We start from the raw sequence: 23,192 nt of genomic DNA on the forward strand, positions 1-23,192 counted from the left end.
GCAGGGCGGAGCAGGAGTGGTGGTGGGTGGAGGGGCGGTTCCTGCAACCTCCCCTAGCTTGGATAATGATTGCTAGCAGGGCATAGTCTCAAGGCCTCTGTTTCCTCTGTCCATGAAAGAGCAATTCCACTCATTTTCTTTGAAAGCTCCTTTTGACTATCATGTCAAAAGAATCACAGGGAACCAGCACACCTTGTGACCCTGGAGGAATTTTTTTAAACCAACCCTTTTGATTTTCTGGCACACGAAGGGAAGAGCGCAAAGGGAACGAAAGGGCTTGTGTGCATTTCCAGTGAATTCTAGGGAAGTGAAATAACGACCTTGGCCCAGACAGAAAGAGACAAATTTAATTTACATGCTTCAGGCCGTATATGGAAAAATCATTTAGACCGAAAGAAGAAAAGTTCAAACTGCAAGTCATAGTGGCAAACATCACACACCCCGGTGGTATGTGCTGGCCTCCATCAGCGGCTCTGCTGTTCCAACATTCCCCATCATTGCACATATTTGGGCCGTGTGCTTCCCACGAGGGTCTGCTCAGAAATGCCAGCCTGAATTTGCCCAGCTTTCGCTCTGAGCCCGATCCGCTGCTGCTCCTCCCCCACCGCATTCCCATTTCACAAGCTGCCCCTGCTCGCTCTTGCTTCTTCTCCACAACTCAGGCCTCAGGATTCCCCTTATTTGTAACTTCTTAATTTAGATGCAGGCCAGTAGAAATGTATACAGTGAGCAGAGGAGGTCTTATTTTAGCCAGACTTTTGATGCTGAGAACGGGCTGTCAGTTGAAGAGGGCCAGAGACCCCCTCTGACGGCCTGGGCCACCCGAGCAGTCTTTCCCTGGGATGAATAATTCACATGTTCCACCAAGGGAGATGTTTATGGACACATTCGATGCTTCTCTGGCATCCTCTTCATGAAGTCCAAACCACCCTGGAGACTGTAAGTAAAGCAGAGTCTTCTGGATAAGAAGTTGTTGAGTTTATTTTTAAATCCCCGGGTTTTAAAAGAATGTCCATAACCAGAACCCCTCAATGCCCTCCTAACACACACACACACACACACACACACACACACACACACAGACTGAAAGAGGAAGAGAGATAGAAAAGAGACAGAGACAGAGACAAAGAGAGAATGCTGGGACAGACTGACCCTGAAGCCCACAAGAGGAGTCAGTGCCGACTCAAGAGCAAAGTCTGAAGCGGCCGGTCCACCTGGCACTTTCCTGGCACCCACTTTGCCACAGACTCCCGCCACCCCCAAACAAATTCCTGCAACTTTGAAACTCGCTATTCATCTTTGTCAGCCTTTCTGCCCTTGGCTGTTTACTCTTCAATGTCCACAGAACTTGGGAATTTCTTTTCTTGTTTTGTTTGTTTGTTTGTTACTCCTCACCCAAGGATATTTTTCCATTAATTTTTAGAGAGAATGGAAGGGAGAGGGAGAGAGAGAAAGAGAAACATCCATATGAGAGATACATCAGTTGGCTGCCTCCCACATGACCCCTACCAGGGCCAGGGATGTAACCTGCAACCCAGGTACGTGCCCTTGAACAGAAATCGAACCTGATGCTCTAACCACTGGTGCTCTAACCACTGAGCAAAGCTGGCCAGGGGAAACTTAGGAAGTTTCTGTACGCAGCACTTCCCAAACTTTTTCAGTCCACAGCACCCTTAATGTCTCAGTAATTTTTACACAATGTCCCTAGGCTCAGAGAAATATTTAACAGTTCCATTTATTGAGTAGTTAAGTCCTAATAGCTTAATAAATACTTATGTCCTAACAACTTAGTAGCCATTTGGGAAAAAATACACATAAACTGAAAGAAAAATAATATTTTATTTTATTCTTAACCCCAGTTACTTACTAAACAGATGCGTTTACCTGTTGGACACTGTCCAACTACTCAGCCATGGTGTCAGTTTAGACATGACCACTCTCACTTCCTGCTAACAATGACTCGGGGCAGAACTCACGCGACGCCACTGGGAGCTCAGCCCTCACTGAGAGAGGGTGACACTGAAAGGCGTCTGTGCGGCTTAACGTCGACATTGCTGAGGGAGTGGTTCACGTGGCATCTGACAGGTGTCTGGGCTGCTGGGCTTTCCTCAAAAATGTTTAAAAGCTCCACAACACACCCTGGCTGGTTTGGCTCAGCAGTTAGAGCGTCGGCCCATGGTCCAGAGAGACCCGGGTTCGGTTCCCGCTACGGGCATGTACCTCGGTTGCAGTTTGTCCCCGGCCCTGGTCGGGGTTGTGTAGGTGGCAACCACTCGATGTGTGTCTCTCTCTCTTCCTCCCTCTCTCCCTCCCGCTCTATCTGAAAATGAATGCAAAAATATCTTTGGTTGAGGGTAAAAAAAAACAAAAAAAAAACAAAACTCCACAACACCTCTGTGAGTTCGCTATGGCACTCTGGGGTGCCCTGGGACATAGTTTGTGAAACAGTGCCTTCATACCTTAAGAACCTTTCTCAACATATTGAAACCATTTGTCCATGACTTTCTCCTGTGTATGCATATAAATAAACCCATAAAACACACACACACACACCCACACACACATACAAGTTCATATATGAATAAAAGTTCATAAGAAAAGGTCTGTAAGGTAAAAACCAAACTGGTAACTGGGGCTACCTCTAGGGAGACAAATAACATTGGAAGGAGATAAAGTCTAGGGAGATGTTCCTTTTATCTCAAATATGGAATTTTTCTTGAGGAGGATGTTTTCATGTATAATTTATGTAGTTTTTAAACAGAAAACACTACCATTAAAAATTTTTTTTTGCCCTGGCCGGTTTGGCTCAGTAGTTAGAGCATCGGCCTGTGGTCTGGAGAGACCAGGGTTCGGTTCCCGCTAAGGGCATGCACCTCGGCTGCAGTTTGTCTCCAGCCCTGGTTGGGTCATGTGGGTGGCAACCACTTGATGTGTCCCTTTCACATCAATGTTTCTCTCTCTCTCTCTCCCTCCCACTCAGTCTGAACAAAATATCAAAAAAATGGGTCGATGCTCAACCACTGAGCTACACTGGCTGAGCAGAAGACATCCATTTTATTAACCAATATCATCTTAATAAATTCAATAAAAATTTTAAAATAATAATAAATTAAATTAAATAGATAAAAGAAGATATTTCATCCTACAGTCAAACAAGACCAACTCCCCAATTCTTGCAAAAGAGAGAGAAAAGACAAAGCTTGAAACAATAAATTAAAAATGTAAAAAATTAAATTTCATATATATAAACTAAAATAGGATAAAATAATAAACAAAATTATCAGGGGCAGACTTCAGTAACAATTTTACTGTGTTAGCTGTGTTTCACCCAAGGTGCTGCATGGTACAGAGTGACCTGTTTCACTGTCTTTATTACCAAATATGAGAAATTCAAAGGGAGCAGCGATAAATAACTAAGCACCACAGGATTTCAGAGCTGACCAGCCCTCAGTCTGTTAGGCCTTAGCAGTCAAAGGGACTGATCTGAGAGCCAAGAGGCCTGCCTCCTCTGGAGTGCCCTCCAGCATGGGGTAGAACCCAGGCCTCTCCCTGCCCGACATTCCCCAGGTCACACAGGGGTGCAGGAGAGAACCAAGGCCCAGAATGGCTCCAACAATTCAGAACTCAGCCCTTTCTAGTGAGAGTCCATGAGCAATAATAAAGAGATAATTTCACAAATGGACATGGGCTCAAGGCTCACCTTTGCTTCTTACTACGTGAATCTTGGACAAATTGAGTTCTTTTCTGTCCCCAGTGTTTCCCTGTGCAAATGAAGAAACTTCTTAATCCTTAAGAAGAGTCTGAGAGAGTTACTTAAATTCATTTTTTTTCCTTTGGACCCTCAAATGGTTATTAAATCATTTAGTGCCTTCAGCAGAGACACTGAGTGAACTTTACTCTGTTCCACAGAACGGTCTGATAAATCACCAAGAGCCTCTGTGGAAAGCCTGGACCATATCCCCTCGGCCCAGCGTGAGAGCCCAGACGGAACCCCTCCATCCTTGCAGCCTGGCCTCCCTTCTCCCCTGTGCTTTCTGACAAGACAGTCCTGGGCTTCCTGCTGCTGCTGTCCCAGCCTCCTGGTCAAAGGCCCTACAATTATGCATAATTTATTCCACATGTTTGTTTGTGCGCCTGCCAGAGGCATCGGTCGTAAATGTTTCAATGCTTTAAGTTTAGATGAGTTTTCTTTTGAAATAACTGTCCCCAGGGTGGTGCACGAACAGTAAATTAACACCCACCCATCCAAGGGCCTCCTCTTGGCACAAGCTCCAGCGTCAGTGCTCCCATAAAACATTCATTAAATGCAGCAGCACAGGAGCGCCAGGCCGTGACGGGAGGACAGGTGCCTGCATCCACACAGGATAAACATTTGGGTGACAATAAGCCCCGTTAGGTAAACTCCTCGGACTACTTATGTAGCATTTTGTTCTCCTTTTATCGATATCTTTTATAGAAGATTCTTTTCAGGCCACGTTTGCTATTTCCCCAGCTTGCTACGTGCTCTCTTCCTCAAACAAAGCTATGTTTTTCCTTCTTCCTTGAAGCCGCCAGTTATCTGATCAGACCTGTGTCACTCCAGTGACACCACTGTACACTCGCTCTGTCTCTCACATACGCTAACACACACTCTCACACATGCTCACACTGCTAGCACACCCACCGCCAGGCACACAAACATGCTCAGGGATGGTCTGGACAACTGATCATTCACTGGGCCAGTGGTCAGCATTCTTAGGACTTTTGCCAAATGTGTATGACTCCTCAGAGCAAGGACCTGGCTGACGTGACCTCTGCTCGGCAGGTCGTCAGGTTATGCTGACTTACCGTCCCCTTGGTCTCAGATCTACTCCCTGCAATTGCCTTCCTCAGTGATGCAGGGTACTGAATCCTGAAAACAGCATTTCCCAGAATAAATTATCAACTGAGTTACGGTTAGATCTGGCCAATGGTGGAGGTGGGGGGTGGGGGCACTAGTGAAAGACTAGAGAGCAGAAGGGGGAGATGCGGCACGTTCTCCCCCACTCTCTCTGTCTGCTCCAGATGCCATGTCCGGGGGGCTGCACTTCCTGAAGCAATTCCAGCACCTATGGGGTGTACTGGCTCCTGGGCTCCTCCAGTCCTACAAGTGTAGCAACTCCCTGCTGCTGCTAATCTCTGGGTTGTCTCACCACCCCGATTGCCTCAACTTCCCCAAGTCTAACACTTTTAGAAAGAGTTCCTCGTATTATTTTCCCTCTATTGAACTACAGGGCATGAGCTCTCTTTTCTGACTATTCCCTAACCCAGCGGTTTTCAACCTTTTTCATCTCATGGCAAACATAAACGCGTCATTAAAATGCTGCGGAACATCGAAAAATAATATATTTTTTGCCGATCTGACCAAAAAAATTGGTATAATTTCGATTCATTCACACCAGAGGACTATTGTGTTGGCTGTTGGCATTTTTTAAATTTGACAATCTAAAGGAAAAGAGGGCAAAGCCCCTGAGGTCAGGTATGGCATGTTTTAAGAATACTTGTGGCACACAGTGTGCTGCTGCACAACAGTTGAAAAGAGTGTGCCCTCACTCACACAAAGTCTGTTGACAGGAAAGGAGGCAGGAGTAGGAATTAGAAGGGGCTGAGTGAAAGGTTAGAAGGACAAGAGGCAAAGGTCAGGGTGGCTCCCCAAGCCTGTGGTCTGCAGCTACTTGCCATCTACACTCAACCTGGAGTTTTATCCTCTTGTAGGAACAGAGAAAAATCTTGCCCTCAAGGAAAACTTGAGAAAATTTCAAATATGCCCAGCACAGACTATTCCAGAAAAGATTCAAACTAATCCAGGAAAAAAATTAGCTTATTTTTTGTTGTTGTTAAAAGATCCAGACTCTAGCCCCAGCCAGGTAGCTTAATTGGTTGGAGCATTGTGCTGCACTCCAAAAGGTTGTGGGTTCAATCCCCGGTCAGGGTGTGTACCAGAGGCAGAACTGATTGATGTTTCTCGCTCACACTCATCTCTCTCTCTCTCTCTCTCTCTTTCTCTCTCTTTCTCTCTCCCTTCCTCCCTAAAATCAATAAAGACATATCCTTGGGTAAGAATTTTAAAAAAAAAGAGTTCAAGACTCTATATCCTTCCTTGGAAACACAATATATATCTGTGTTTATATTCCAGAATTCTCCTACTGTCTGTTGAACCTCTTGCTGTAAACTGAGCTAATTCTCCTCACTGTTGTTCTCAGTGGAAACAGAGCATCACCCACCAAAATTTATACAAACCACTAAAGAAAAAGTAAGATAGCAAGTTTGTCTCATACCCATCTTTTCAACAAATACCACAGTCTTTCCTGCCTTTCGTATACAGAAGGAGCACGAACCACAGTGTTTTAGAAGCGTCTGAGGATCTGTTAAGGGAAAACATCGCAAAGACAGAGCAGCACAGTGGTCCGGAGCACTGCTCTTAAGTCAGACCCACTGGCTCTCTTCCGGCTCTGCTTCATACTAGCATTAGCAAGTCATTTAATTCTCTAAGTTTCAGTTTTCTCGTGTATAAGTTGTATATAACAAAGTTTTGAGAGTTATATGAAATGAGACTTATAAAGCCTTGCACATAGTGAGCACTCCATAAATATTACTTGTAATTTTATTGTCATTACCATTTACTATGCCCATACCCTTCAAAATCATAAAAATAGGTATAAGAATAGCCAAATTACCACCACTTAATATAAAGAGACAGTCTATCCCCCAAAGTTATGGGCTAATAACCAACATCATCTTTCACATCAGCTAAAAAAAAAAAAAAAATCACAAACTCTCAGAACTACAAAGGCTAGAATCCAATCTCCCCATCTGATAACTGAGGCAGAACAGACCCAGAGAAGGACTCAGCTATCTGGTGAAAGCACCACGAGCCAGCCAACCTTTGAACCTTATTTCTGTTGCCCTTCCCCAGTGTGGACATGTAGTTATCACCCCGTTACAGTTAGAACGTATCATTTCAGATCAGCATTATGTTGATGCGACACGAATTGTTCTCAGGGAAGCCTCATAAAAAGAGTTAAAAGGCAGTGTGGCCCTGGCCAGGTGGTTCAGCTGGTTGGAACATTGCCCCGCACACTAAAAGGTTGCAGGTTCAATTCCTGGTCAGGGCACATACCAAAGTTTTGGGTTTGATCCCCAGTGGGCATGTACAGGAGGTAACTGATTACTGTTTCTTTCTCTCTCACATCAATGTTTCTCTCTCTCTCTCTCCCTCTCTCTTTCTCTCTCTCTTCCCCTCTCTCTAAAAACCAATAAACATATCCTCGGGTGAAGATTTAGAAAAGAACAAAAAAGGTAGTGTGCCATAGCTAACATCATAGTTAATGATAAAAAACTAATTTTTTTCTCCTAAGATCAAGAATAAGTCAGGAAACTCTGTTTTCATCACTTCTATTCAACATTGTACAAGAGATTCTAATAAGGCCAATTAGGCACATATAATAAAATAATAAAGTAAAATGCATCCAGATTAGAAAAAAAGTAAAACTATCTCTATTCACAGATGAGATGATCTACTAAATAGAAAATCCTAAGGAATCCACTAAAAACTATTAGAATTAATAAGTGAGTTCAGCAAAGTTGCAGGATACAAAATCAATATACAAAAATCAATCATATTTCTATATGTTAGCAATAAATATTCCAAAATTGAAATTAAGAAAATAATGACAGCCCAGCCGGTGTGGCTCAGTGGATTGAGCATTGTCCCATGAATTGAGAGGTCCCAGTTCTATTCCTGGTCAGGGCACATGCCTGGCTTTCGGGCTCCAACCCCAGTAGGGGGTGTGCAGGAGGCATCCGATCAATGTTTATCTCTCGTATCGATATTTCTATCTCCCTCTCCCTTAAAAAAAAATGACATTTGTAATAAGGTCAAAAAGAATATAATAATTATTAACAAATTTAACAAAAGATGTGCTGTGGCAACTGAATATCCAAATGCAAAAAAAAAAAAAAATTGGAGGACCTCTTATTTTCGTCAAACACAAAAACGAACTCAAAATGGATCATAGACCTAAATCTAAGAACTTACACTTAAAACTCGTAGAAGAAAACCTACATGTATAGCTCTGTGACACTGGGTTAGGCAATGGTTTCTTAAATATGACACAAAAGCACAAGTGACAACAGGAAAAACAGACAAATTAAACTACATCACAAATCTTTGTGCTTCAACTTAAATCATCAACAAAAATGTTCTACATCCATAGAATGAGAGAAAACATTTATAAATTATATTATCTGACAAGGGACTGGTGTCAAGAGTAGGTAAATAACTCTATTAACAATGAGTAAAAAATAATTTAAAAAAACCCACAATTATCCAACTGAAAAAAAAAATGGGCAAGGATTTGAATAGACGTTTTCTCAAAGAAGACATACAAATGGCCAATAAGTACAGGAAAAGATAGTCAACATCATTAGTAATTAGGGAAATGATCATTGAAACCACAATGAAATACCACTTCACACAACTAAGATGGATAAAACAAAAAAGATATCAAGTGTTGGTGAGGATGTGGAGAAAGTGGAGCCCTCATGAGTTGCTGGCTAGCATGTAAAATGGTGCAATCACCTTGGAAATTGGTATGGCTGTTCTTCAAAATGTTAAACATAGAGTTACCATATGACCCAGTATTTCCATATATATATATATATATATATATATATATATATATATATATATATATATATATATCTCCAAGAGAAATAAAAACATACATCCACACAAAAACTTGTACACAAATATTTATAGCAATATTATTTATAACAGCCCCAAAGTGGAAGCCATCCAAATGTCCATCAACTGGTGAATATCTAAACAAAATAAAATATATCCAAAATATGGAACATTACTTGGCAATAAAAAAAAAAAAAAAATGAAGTACTGATATAGCTACAACATGGATAAATCGTGAACACATTTTGCTAAGTGAAAGAAGCTAAATAACACATTTTGCATGATTCCATTTATATGAAATTCCAGAATAGGCAACTCTATAGAAACAGAAAGTAGAGCAGTTGTTTCCCAGGACTTGGTAACTATTGGATCTAGGGTTTCTTTGGGGGATGATAAAAATATTTGAAACTTAGATCGTGGCAATGAATGCACAAATCTGTGAATGTACTAAAAATCATGAATTATATACTTTAAATGGGTGACTCTTATGTTCTAAGAATTAAATCTCAATAGAGATGTTTTTAAAAGTAGACTTGATATCTTTAAAATTAGAAGATGAAAAAACAAGGAATGGGCCTTGGAGATCAGGCAGAGCTGATTTTGATTACCAGCTCCCCCACAACCAGCCATGTGGTCTTCAGCAAGTTCCTATACCACTCTGGACCTCATTGAATGGTAGCTTTTTATCATGCAAAAACAAGGGATGTAATGAGAGATGGAGATACATGCAGCCTCAGGATTACCATGAAGGCAGAGTCAAGGTAATCCTCTGGTATGAAAGAAGCCCATTGAAGACTCACTGCTAGACTTTGATTCTTAGTCCCTGTCTATTCCTTAGAGGGAGGTAGCTTTCCTAAATATCCCACACGTGATGGTGCCCCCAGAGCCATGTCATGACCACAACTCTTCCCGTAGACAAGAGCAGCCTCCCTCCCATCAGGCCGTACAATGTGCTCCTCCCTTCCTCATCCCCCATCTTTGGCTAGATTTACAACAAAAACAGAAACATTTACAGTATTAACAGAACTGAGGGAACACAGAAGGATGCTAACAATCAAATTCTAGGCCATTTTTATCTTACACTGCTCGTTTGGGAAGGTCATCCCCCCCACCTCGGTGCCCAAAAGGCATTAGATGCTTTAAGCTTTGCATTCTCAACAGAGTAATGAAAATAGATGCTGAATGCTAAAACATAAACATATGTATCATTCATAATGCATTCAGATGTTTTTCAATTATTCATGGTTCCTAAGAGTTACTTGACCTATCATGCATATATATCCAAACAAGGTTTGTATTAGAACCACAGCCTCAATGTACGCAATTCCAGCTCCTTGGCATTCCCGTCTATGGAATTAAAATTAAATGAGTCAGTGGTCAATAAAAGTTACATGTGATTTCCATAAAATTATCCATTGTATATTGCTCTGGGGTGGAGGAAAAAGGTAGCATGGAGTTGCCGAAGCAGACAGGACACAGAATGCTTGCTTTCTGATGAGGGTGGTGGTGATGATTAGTCTTTCCTAAGAATGAATTCATTATTTCCCTAAATAACTGGTGGTCCTGGACTTAACTTTCTGTCTAGAAAAAATAACTCAAAGGGCCACCCTCTTTCTCTTCAAAGTCTTGTTTTCTTAAAAAAAAAAAAAAAAAAAAAGCTAGTCTGGGCTCAAAAACAACACATTCTTCTGTTTTGATGCTTGAATAAATTTGCATGTTAACATGGATGGTTTCAACTTTAAGAATGTAAAATTAAATAAAATTTGAATTCAAATCCAAGATGGAGAAAAGACATGTAAAAAACAACAGATTTTCAATCCTGTTGATTTTTTTCAGGAACCAGATTAGGAAAGACATAAACACACACACGCGCTCTCTCTCTCTCTCTCTCTCCCTCTCTCTCTCTCTCTCTCTCTCTCCCGCTCACTCTCATTCTTGCTCTTGTTCTCTCGGTTTCAAAGAAGGGTGGCACTTAGAGGAGACAGGCACCGCTAAATTGGAGCCCCACACTGTACCCCCACCTCACATACACCATGAGTATTTACAGATCACAACACAGATTTTGAAGCTCTGTTTTAATGTCTGAATGCCACCATAAAACTCAGAAATATAACTCAGACACCATGTTCACCATCATATTCCTACTTTTGGAGGTCTACACAGGTAAGATGAAATGTAAGGAACATTATATGAGTAGCTCAAGCAAATGTAGGTATGAATCTACCCTAAGAGCCATTTCTTTCTTTATCCTTTGACTTCCCCATTGCATTTGAAAGGTAGTATGCAAAGTGGTTAGATGTACAGACTGTCGGCAATGAACTTGGGTTGGAATCCCAGGTTCCTACCCACCCCCTCACCATTTACTCACTGGGTGACCTCTGGCAAATGACTTAATCTCTGGACATAATTTTTTTCATTTGTTTTCATTTATATAACAACAGTGTCCACCTCATAAATTTATTGTGAGAATAAAATAATATAAAGCATTTAAAACAGTGTCTAGCCTAGGAGCAAGCATTCAATAAAGGTTAGCTGTCATTGTACTGGTTGGTAAGGTGGGGGTGATTATTATTATCAGATATTTATGTGATGGAGTCTAGAAAAGCCAGGCCTGACAACTGTTTCTTTCTTCTCCAACCTGCTCTCAGATATTGCCCAGATACCACCCAGGAAAGAGAGACAAATCAAATCATGGCAAACCCCACTATACGTGAGCTGTGACTGCAGGACAAAGATGTCATGCTGTTATTCCATCCTGTCTCACCCGTGTCAACCTTTTCTCACAGCCCAGTCTCTGTCCAGGAAGGAGTTCCCAATGGAATGTCAACTGGATCTCAAGAAATAAAGAGGACAGTGACCAACAAGCACCAGCATCTTACCTCATCCTCACGCTCAGTCATGTTGGTCCCCAATTTCTGGACAACCGATTTGTCACTCTTCTTTAGCATTTTTTCTCGAACTTTGGTTTCATACTCAGGCCGGGAGTGTTCCTAAAACCCAAGAGTCAAAGACTGGTTAGTAAACAGGCAGAAGAGCGATTTTGGCCTGTGGGCTATAACCAGACACCACAAATGTAGTAAAGTGAGGACTTAGGATCGGATTCTAGTGGACATGAGCTGCCACACCACATACAGTCACGAGGAGTCTAGACCAGGAACACAATGTGGGACAGAGAAGGGACACACAACATTTGTTACCACACTGAAAACCAAACCTGGGCACGTTCCTGGAGATGGCGCCAGTGTTGAGAAAGGAGAGAAGAAGTGTTAACTCAGCAGCTGATACAAAGAGAAACCACATGCTTTGAATAGCAGTTTGACCAAAGGCAGAGAGATACATCTGTTCATCCCACCAGCTATCTGCATACCTCAAACTTTAAGTTTCAATGAGCCAGATCCCAGCTGGAGAAACAGATGTGCCCCACAGCTGGGAGTTAGGGCAACGACAAAACTTCCTCCCTGTTCCAGTATTCTATAAGCTAAAATGGCAACTAATAAAAATCAAAGTTAAAAGTGGCCATAGGGAACCTTAAAAATCACTTGCCTGGACCTGTTTCCTGCACAGCCTAAGTGATTAACTCATTGGCAAGTACACTAGTGCTCTAGAGACATCACTGAGCCATTCAGTAATACAAACGTGAATAGTGAGTCACAAGGCATGGGAAAGCACACCTAACTAATCAAGAAGACCATGGTCAAATCAAGGCAGATGCCGGAGCAGGAAGACACATGACTTACTTCAAGGGGAATTTTACAGTACACACCTGGCCTCATTGGCAAATCTTCCCTGTAGTATCCAAAGACAAATATCTACAGGTGTGAGGACTTCATGTTCCTGCATCATTTACCAATAACTTCTAGGCAAGGATTATAACTTCATCAGAGATTCCAGAACGCAACACACTAGGCTCCTGGCCTGTCTTTGACTTTCCCAAGATGTGCCATGATATTGGAAAGGAGAAACCATTCATGTGACTAATAAACATAACCAATACAACAGGAGATGATGCTATTTAAGTGTTTTAAGGCCCACCATCATCGCCCAATCTCCAAGGAACAACCAAACCCACCGAGAGTCTTGTTGAAAGACTCCTTTGAGTCCTGTTTGTGCTTGTTGAAGGGAGACTTGCCAGACCTTAAGAGTCTTTTGCTTAGAAGTAGGGAAATCTTCAGCTCAGTGTGTCTCTCTTGTCCAATTAACTTCTGTCAGTCAGGCCCTAGGTGTTCCTGGGACCTCATAGCGTGTGTGGCCTCCTCTGAATACTCCATCCTCTCTAAAGTCAGAACCATATGTATATGCTCTCATTTGTTATGGAATCCATGATGTTATTAGTCTTGGGGCATATGCTTAACACAAAGGACTGGATAGAGGAAGCATATATATTCAGTACATTACCATACCCATATGCTCAAAGACAAGCTAACTAATTAGAACACTAAGGAGAAGAAATCATGTCACGCCACAGACATGGGGAGCCACCTAGTCTCAAAAACAAGACTAAATTGGGGATTTTATTTGCTTGGCCATAAACATCAGGAACACAAAGTCAGAGGTCCTGTGGCCAAGGCAAGGCACATCAATTACTGTAGAATAGTGAGGAAAAGGTCTGCTCTCCATGCAGCCACCGTATTGCTTGTGGTCATCCTTTGCAAGTGAGTACTTAGGTACTTGGAAGTGCCACCTGGTCTTTCTTGACACTGTCCCCAGCACTGCATCCACAATGTCCACAATATCAGGAGCACCTATCTGATAATGACATTTGCTCTTCAGTCAATGGTAGCATGTGGAAATAGATAACTGTGAACAACCATGTCAAATTGCTCCTTGTCATGTCACCAGCATCAGGACTGGGACCCTAGTTCTCAAATGATTCTTGGGGAAAGGCTGATTTGTTTCCATCCTTTAAATACAGGGTGGAGCAAAAGCAGGTTTGCAGCTTTTCATATGGAAAATAATACAATAATTAATAAATAATAATACCAGAATAAACTCTGTGTTTTACGTACTCACAACTATAAACCTACTTTTGCCCAACCCTCCGTCATCTGTCCATAAAACTAAGTTCTAGAACAACCTACAGTTTACCTTTAGTTCATGCTCCAGTTTCACATGGTGTACTGGCTTACACTGTGAAGGTCTAGTGGTTTTCTTCTTCCATAGGCATCAAAGACAATCAGTATCTCAGTAGACTCACAAGGGCAATGTGACATTTCCTGTTTTGGGAGCAATTCCTACTCTCTGAATTTATGCTCACTAGAACCAGTGACACAGGATATAGAATTATGTTGAGTGAAATCTCAAGGCTACCACAAGGCTTGCCTCTTGTGCCATCTCTTTTTCCCAGAGGGGGACACTGGGACATCTGGCTACACACCAGGCCCAATGTCTTACAGCTCAAGAGTAGAGAGGGAACTTGAATTCTTGGTCTCAATGCACATCAACCATGGCTTAGCCCATGAAGTCAAGCTAGAGAGCTGCCACAGTAAGACCTGGCCAGGGACTGGCTGATGTGACAGTACGTGTAAGTGGTTATCTCACTCAAAATGGTCTACTTGTAGGATCAAAGCAAAGCAGGGACTCAAGAATCAAAAGAACTCACTTCTTCCTCTTCTATACCAGTCAGGTCCCAGAAGTAGCCGAGTCGCATCTGTAATCTCTTCCAGTTTTCAAGAAACATGGTAGCTTGAAAGGAAAGAGAAAATTCCGTTAATTTTTAAGAGTGGATTTGAGTCCTCTTTGAGTTCAACAGTGGTGGTAGAGAATAAACTTATAGAATTCAAATTTAGAAGTTCTCTTTAAAGCTTTATTTCCTTCCTCCTGCTTCTATCTGAAAATGCTCTAAATATTATACATCCTTAAGGAAAGAGTAGATATATTTATTTATTTTGTTTGTTTGTTTGTTTGTTTTTGTTAACACTCACCCAAGGATATTTTTCCATTGATTTTTAGATAGAGTAGAAGGGAGGGAGAGAGGGACAAAACAAAACAACGATGTGAGAGAAACACACTGATTAGTTGCCTCCCACACAACCCCAACCAGAGTTGAGGATCAAACCTGCAACCCAGGTAAGTGCCCTTGATCAAGAATCAAACCCGCGACACAGCAGCCCCTAGACTGACACTCTAACCACTGAGCCAAACCAGCCAGGGCTGAGTAGATATATTTAAAGGGACACACACATACCTTTCCCCACCTCTATGTTATGAGATAGGGTAAACATTGACCTCAGGAAGTGAGGGAGGATGTCAGAATCAAGAAAATAAGAAGGAGGCCAGTTTGTTTCAGCAGTTAGAGTATCTGCCTCTGGTCCAGAGAGATCCAGGTTCGGTTCCCGCTAAGGGCATGTACCTCAGTTGCAGTTTGTCCCCGGCCCTGGTTGGGTTGTGGGGTGGCAACCACCCGATGTGTCCCTTTCACGTCGATGTTTCTCTCTCTCTCTCCCTCCCACTCTATCTGAACAAAATATGGAAAAGTGTCCTCGGGTGAGGATTAAAAAAAAAAAGAAAGAAAATAAGAAGGAAAGAATTTGTAGTTTTTTTTTTTACATGTGTCATTGTGTCGATGCATATGTTCTTTCTTCCTGCACCTTTCTCAACACTCTCACCTTTTTCTCCTCTTTTTTTTTTTTTTTGTCTCCAGCATCACTTCCTTTCCATGGGCCCTCAGAGTCCATTTTGCATGCAGCTGATACACTAATCTCTCTTATGTGGCATTCATTCATTCATCCATTTCTTAGCCATTTGTTGAATGCCTACCATATGTACACATCAGTCAGTCTGCCTGCTCTGACCACAGCCACTTGAAGGGCCAGCCTAACATGCTCCAGAAAGACCAACACCCTCGACTCTACAGCTATGGTTTATGATACCAGGATTGAACATCTGATCTAGAGCCTTCCAATGAACCAGACTCTCTTTGGAAAATTGAAACCAAGAGACACAAAGAGAAGCAGAAAAGGCAGAAACGAAGAGTTTGCCTTTTGCCTTATTACAATACATCTCTTGTTATTTGAGCAAACTTGAAAGAATTTTTAATCCTGAAAAAGGAACTAGGCTCGACTAAGGTATTTGCAACATAAAATCCTACTCAAGGCATCATGAAGGAGATAAGATGATTCTGATGTGGATTTTGCTCTCAAGATGTTTACAGTTTATGGAGAAAGATTATAAATAACTACAATACAAGGCACAGAGTGATCAGGCCTTAAGAAGGACATCGGGCCCTGGCCAGTTTGGCTCAGCGGTTAGAGCGTCGGCCTGCGGTCCGGAGAGACCCGGGTTCGGTTCCCGCTAAGGGCACGTACTTCGGTTGCAGTTTGTCCCCGGCCCTGGTTGGTCGTGCGGGTGGCAGCCACTCGATGTGTCCCTTCACATCGATGTTTCTCTCTCTCTCTCCCTTCCTCTCTCTCCCTCCCACTCTATCTGTACAAAAAATGGAAAAATATCCTCGGGTGAGGATAAAAAAAAAAAAAGAAGGACATCGGTAAAAAGCTGTGGACATGCAGGAGAGGGAGTGCTAACTGCCAGAGAAGGCATCTGAGTCAAGGCTGAAGAACAAGAGCATTCAGACAGTGAAGAAAGGATGGAGCCTTGGCCATTGTCGCTCAGTGGTTAGAGTCTCAGCCCATGCACTGAAGGATCTCTGGTTCAATCCCCAGTCAACTGAGGCACATAAAGGAGGAGGCAACCAATTGATATGTAGAGATACATCAATGTTTCTCTCTCTCTTTCTCCCTCCTTCCCTTCTACTCTCTTTAAAAATCAGTGGAAAAAAATATCTTCAGGTGAGGATTAACAAAAAGAAAGAAAGGGTAGAGAGAGGATGGATGCTAATATCTCCCACCCCGTTGAAATTTTCAATGGCTTTTTATGGCCTAAGTTCTCTCCGGATATTGGAACCCTGCATATCTGGCCAGGCCCATCTGTCTACATCTGTTCCCACCATTTATCAAAATACACCTAAACCTGCATTGCTGCTGCCACTATCTCCTCCCTGACTTCTTCATTCCCAACTTGTGCAAATTGTCCCCCTCTCCTATGCTGCCACCAATTTCTATCCTCATCCTTTCCTGACCAGCTCCTGTCCCACTTCTTCCATAAGATCAGGCTCAAGGGCACCCTCTCCCCCACACTCTAATTGCCCTTAAGGTCTGCTGCCCTGGAAAGGGAAGGAGTATAACCCTCCCTGAGGTCACCCCTACACTCTAAACCACATCCAATAAGAGTCTGGGTGCCCTCATTGCATGCTGAGCTGGATTTCTGGCTGCCATTCAGTCTGTAGAGTAGTAACAGATCCATAAACTCTTTTTTAGCTCCTAGCTACCTCTGTTTACCTTGAGCACAGCACATAAGGAAGCATAATAAACACCAGGGACTGGCTAAATATACAATTACTTAAGGTTTCATTTGTTTTACTTGGTGCGACATGACAATGTATTGATCTGTACATTTCCTCCTAGGATTTAAGGCTTTTTTGTGCAAGTGCATTTTGACCTCCCAACACTGGCATTGCCCAGGGGATGCAATGGGACCAAGGGGAATGTCACTCCTCTTCCTGTGCTCTTCTCGGCACCTGAGGAGAGGTCTGCACACAGCAGGGCTCAGCGTGCTTCTGACTGCAAGGTCCACGAAGGACAGAAGCCAGATCGAGGAAACGACCATGAGGGACAAAGGAGTCCTTGAAAGAGGAGCTATGAGGACAAGGGAGGGCCATGATAATGAGGAAGAGTTGCTCACAGTTCCTGGTAGGTACCATGTGCTTTACACACATATCTCACTCAATTGTCACAGAACACTATGGGGTGGGTATTACTTCACCCATTTTACAGATGAGGACAGTGATTCTCAAAGGTTAAGTACCGTGCCCCAGGTTACATGGCACCTTGGCTAAGTGTATTGACTTAGTGACACAGCACTGATTCACATTGGCTTGCTGTGGGATCCACAGCTGGAAGGGCAGGATTCCCTTAAGTCAAAAAAGAGTTTAGAAACCCTGTCCCTCCCCTCCCCTCCCCTCCCCTCCCCTCCCCTCCCCTCCCCTCCCCTCCCCTCCCCTCCCCTCCCCTTCCCTTCCCTTCCCTTCCCTTCCCTATAGGGCTTCACGCTTTTTCCAAAGTTCCTTGGAGTCTGAGGCCAGAACAGCAGAGGGACTGGGCCTGAAGACTCCAACAGACCCAGGTCTTCCTGATTAGTACCGTCCATGTACCCCCTGTCTCAGCAACGTCCTCTCCCACTCCATAAAAGCCTGAGTCTCTCTCTGTGGAGAACTACTTTTTCTTCCCAGCCTTATTCCTGGCAGGCTTGGGCCCTTACCCAGGCCCACCCAGCAAAGCACCACTGATCATAATAATCATGGTAACGAGAGGCATTACTATTCTTCTTAATTGTAATATGTAGGCAATCATGCCCAGGGGCTCTGGCTGCTATAACCAAATATACAATCACATAAAACACAGCAAAGCTATTAAAAAAAAAAAAAAAAAAAAAACTACCTTTTGCCAGGAAGTTTTGACACAGTCCTTTTTCTTTCTTTGCACTACTATCTGAGGGGAAGAGAGAGGAGCCAGGGTATGGTAGTAAATTATTGGGGATCTGAGGAGGAGTGAGAGGTATCTGTTCATTACAGCTATTGAGAAAGATGAGGCAGTTGTTGGGGCTTGAAAGTGGGCAAGTAAAATTGAAAACCATGTGTTTCTACAAACAAGGAATTATGCAACTCATCAAAGTTCTTAAGGATTATAGACCCAATATTACTAAGCTTCAGCTATTCAATTATCATAATATCTGCAAGACAAATTAAATTAATTGCATTAGGGTTGCAATATATCAAAAGATGAATGCATATTCCGAGTTCCAAGGCAGTTCAAGTGGATGTTGGAGTAATTATAAGATGCCCTTGCTTGACCAGGAGACAAGCTGCCTATGACTTCCCATGTAACACACTTCAACCTCAGTTTGTTTAACTGACCCTTCCTGTGAACATTCCCAGAACTATATGGTCACAAGTGCCATTTTCTCCTGCTCCCTGTCCCCATTCTCTTGAGCTAACCATTGCCCATGTGCCCTGGGCAGCAGCTATTCTCCCTGAGAATAGAGTATCCCTGGACATTGTTCTTGGTGGCCTAGGAATACGAGAATCTTTCCAGTCTGGTTCTATCTCCACCCAAGTAGAGGTCCCTAGAGGGAATGGAGGACAGTTGCTCCAAACACCACTGAAAACAGACCTCTCTCTGTCTCCTCCTCACACTTTCAGAGGTGTGACTCACAGCCCCATCCTGGCAGATCCTCCAGGCCCCATGGTGTCAGTGATAAATCAAACAGCCTCTGCAGAAGCATCATGGCCCTGCTGGTCTGTGATCCAATGGGAAAGCTAAGGGCTTGCACATCTGTGATGAGTACAAAGCAGGTGGCTACTCAAGACGGGCTGAAACATGTTGCTTTTGTCCCTTTTTTTAATATATGTGGGTGTGCCTTCTTGGAAATGCTCAATTACCACAAGGTTGTTATTCCAGGTTATCCCAGTTTGTAAAAATAGAAGTGTGTGTGTGTGTGTGTGTGTGTGTGTGTGTGTGTGTGTTCAGATGGCTATGGCCTAGAGAAGTTTATGACCCTGATATTCTGGGATGAGACGGGCAGAAGGGAGGAGAAAAAAATGAAGGAAATTCTTTATTATTTCCTTCACAAATCCTTTCACAAAATGGGAATATTGAAAACACTACTCTGGTATTAAGTAAAATCTCTACAGTCTACACTCACGATAACTGAGAAATTACACAACTTAGAGTAAGAAGACCAGGTTTAGGCCCGTCTTTGCCACCAGCTAACTCTGTGACCATGGCCATGATCCCACCACTCTGAGTGTTATTTTGGGTGATAGCTATGAATTTATATGTCTTAGAAGATGTTCTTGGAGGTGCATTATGAGTGTACTAGGGATTTTGAAAATATGCATCAGTTCACATTCCGAATAAATCATACATGAGACTAATACAAGGTTAGCATTACTATATCTTACCCCACAGAGCCATGAAGATGGAGAAGAAGACAGTGGCAGGGTTATCAAACAGGTGGCTGGCCCGCGCTGTACCACAGGCTGAGCTAAGGTTCCAGTAGTCACAGGACTTGTCACACAGGGGACACATGGTGAAGGCATTCTGCTGGTCACACATCTCTTTGCTGCAGTAGACAGAGGTTACTGGGTCAGATGGAGTTCATGCAGGATTCACCCCAAACAAATCTCCCCCAAATCATCTCCCACTTCTGAATCTATGGCTGAGCTTATCAACACCATACAGGAGGTGTGTTAAGGAAGGTGGGATTGGATTTTTCACCTTGAGGGTGTTATTCTTGTATTTTGTCCAAAAAAAATAAAGTGGCCCTGGCTGGTTTGGCTCAGTGGTTAGAGCGTCGGCCTGCGGTCCAGAGACCTGGGTTCGGTTCCCGCTAAGGGCACGTACCTCGGTTGCAGTTTGTCCCCAGCCCTGGTTGATCATGTGGGTGGCAGCCACTCGATGTGTCCCTTTTACGTCGATGTTTCTCTCTCTTTTCTGCTCTCTCCCTCCCACTCTATCTGAACAAAAAATGGAAAAGTGTCCTTGGGTGAGGATAAAAAAAAAAGTGGAAGGGCCACCTTTTGACATATATATGGAGCCCCCTGACATTAGAAGTGTCCCAACTTAGTGACCATCTGTCAAAGATATTGTACACTGAATGATGTCTTAGAAACCCCCTTCAAAATGTATGGAGTGTATGAGGTGGGTGGGAAGCATCAACAATTGTGAATAAATCACCCACTTGAAGTTAAATTTCATCATCATTTAAGAATAAGCTGTCTTAAATCTATGGTCTATCACAAGGAATAATAAACATGAGTGTATGGCTGGACCAACACAAACTCTTACTTCACCGGGTGGGGGGAGGGGATCCCAGTCAGCCTGAGCTAACCAGTCCATGGCAGGGAGAAGCAGCCATGTGAAGAAGAATGAAGTCAGATCTGGATCAGAAGACCTTTCCTAAGTACATCAGCTGCAAGACCATTTATAGAATGGGGATTAATAACCTCAAACTAATAAAAATTATCATGACCATGAAATGAGTCTGAGATTAGGGAAAGTGAAAGAATGAGGTAAATTCTTCCAAAGTCTAGATTCTATGATTTTCGAGGGAGAAGCATGAGTCAAATAACCATCACCTATATTCTACCCGAGTCTCAGTTCATTTCTATTTAATGGATTGATGAATATATTTGGAGTTCCATTCACTCATTAGGTGATTAGCTGGATCCAATAAACTTAGTCTCATCTGAGTGCTTGTAAATAAGAACCAAGAAACCACCAGCTCTAACTGGCTTCCTAATATCTCTCCACACCAAATATTGGTAGAAAAATGGACAAACATGTCATTCTGGTGCATAATACTCCTCCTGGGAAATGAGTAGACTGCTGTGGGAGGGAAGGGCGGAGAGCTCATGGTTCATGAAAATGAAGTATGGGCTGTTCGTTCGGAGCATCTAGAGACATAGGGATGGAGAGGGCAGGGAACCCTAAACTGCAAACGTAGCTGTGTTTTCTCCAGAAGGAGGCAGTAGAGGGTGCTACAGAGCATGGCTGGCAAGGGGCAGGCCACCACCAGGGTGAGAAAGCTGGTACCCTGTGTGCTTAAACAAGTGCTTAGATTTAACTCCCAAGTCAAAGGGATGCCAGCATCTGGTTTTCCTTCATCAAGAGGTTGAAGGGTTTTACCAAAGGTTGTCACTGTCTGTCAAGCCCCAGTTTTCAGGCTCATTTTTAATGAGCTAATAAGTCCACGGCAGGGAAAGGACTTCTGGATGAGAGAAAGGAAACTGTAAGTCTCTGAGGATAAATTCTCGTTCCTCCACGGACTCGCCGCTAAGCTCTCCATTGTCAAGTGTCAATAGCAGTGACTCATTCACACTGACGATATTCAAGAGTAAAATCTTATTAGTAAGATCAGCTGTGCTAGTTACACCTGGGCATGTTCTTATTGCTCACTGGAGAGCAAGGTTTATTTCAAGTCTTCTGGGTCAGATAAGTGATCGCTGCGTAGTTGAGAAGGAGGTGCTGCTTCCAGACAGGAGAGTTCCCTCTTGGAAAACAAAGTCACACAGAAAATTGTTGGTCTGTATAAATTCTAGCACATGGCTGTGCTTTGAAGTCGAGTCTGAGAACATCTGAGTAGGGCTTTTGTTCTTCCAGGTTTTTTACACATAGATTGGGGGGGCGGGGGAATCCAAGTCAGCCTAATGTTAATCAAATCTAGTCAGTGCCAAAAGGTGAATGAAAAAGTAGCCGCAACCAACTTGGTGCAAAGCATTTTGAAACTTAAGTGCTACGTCAATTACTGGTTTTAAAATTAGATTACAGTCAGGTATCAATCACTTGTACAAACTGGCAGCCACGGTGGCAATGGACACTCTCCATAGTATTTAAATGGGAAGCCAGAATGCTTTGTATGTATTGAATCGGGTTGTATTGGTTTTGTTTGTCTTTTGATGCAAGCAATTGGAACAGAATTCTGAAGAAATTATACCTCAGGATGACATTCAAATGACTGTGTTCTCTGAGAGAGGCTGCCTCTAGACAAGCTGGGGGAAGCTCACCTAGAATTAAAATCCTGTCTAGATTCTTTACTTGCTGCATAATCCACAGACTTCTAGTTAGAGGCCACTGTGGCTATAAACCTAATGGTGTGTTTATGCAGTCTATCATTTTCTCTGGAAAGCATAGATTGAAAAAACCCAAAGCGACTTGTGTTCCTAATGAGTGACTCGTGGCTCAGTTAGGTGGTACAGAGCCAAGCTCGCAGACAGAGAGAAGGTGCAATGAGGCAATTATTCAGGAAATTCAGACAGAACATCTGTTACTAAGGTTCAGACTTAAAGTGACCAATGTTTTTCAATATGGTTTAGATAAATCAGCTTTTTAAAAATGCTTCAGTCTCTCCTACCCATGTAAGCAAATGCCTAACAAATGAAACCAATCCCTTGGTAAGTAGAGGAAAGTTCTGTAGACGTCCCATGCACATATGGAATTATTACTTACAAATAATACTTGTATCTCACATATCAAAGTTATTGGTAATAAAAGAAACCATTTAAAGTTCCATGTAATGTAAAATTTCTGGTTTTGATTTTGTGCTGTAGTTATATAAGACATAACAATCAGGGGAAACTGGGTGAAGGGTACCTTGCACCCCTCAGTACTATCTTTACAAATTCCTATAAATCTATAATGTTTCCAAATTAAAAAGGTTTTAAAAAGTGATAGTAACTTCCAAGCTTAATGCCCAAATTAGAAACCTCTAAAGTAATTCCAGGAATAGTGCAAGTTTTTAACCATATGTAGGAGTGATGGATAGACACAATCTGAAAGAATGCGAATTTGTTTAGATTTAGTATAGGGATTTGGAGGTCATTCCTTTGTTAATGGGAGTGATATTTTGTGTTTTCATCAGAGCTTGGACTTTTGTT

At 42.7% G+C, this 23,192-nt stretch overlaps 1 protein-coding gene across 1 annotated transcript in view; it reads right to left on the reverse strand.

Moving 5' to 3' along the window:
• Positions 1-23,192, reverse strand: part of ANO2 (anoctamin 2) — a 331,163-nt gene that overhangs the window by 144,481 nt on the left and 163,490 nt on the right. The window contains exons 12-14 of the mRNA XM_036252877.1: positions 19,719-19,879; positions 14,304-14,386; positions 11,584-11,694 (exon numbers count right to left, since the gene is read on the reverse strand). Of these exons, the coding sequence (XP_036108770.1) occupies positions 11,584-11,694; positions 14,304-14,386; positions 19,719-19,879 (355 nt within the window). The remainder of the gene's footprint in view (positions 1-11,583; positions 11,695-14,303; positions 14,387-19,718; positions 19,880-23,192) is intronic.

The sequence above is a fragment of the Molossus molossus genome, unplaced genomic scaffold, assembly GCF_014108415.1.
Source record: "Molossus molossus isolate mMolMol1 unplaced genomic scaffold, mMolMol1.p scaffold_m16_p_10, whole genome shotgun sequence".
Lineage (NCBI taxonomy): Eukaryota > Metazoa > Chordata > Mammalia > Chiroptera > Molossidae > Molossus > Molossus molossus.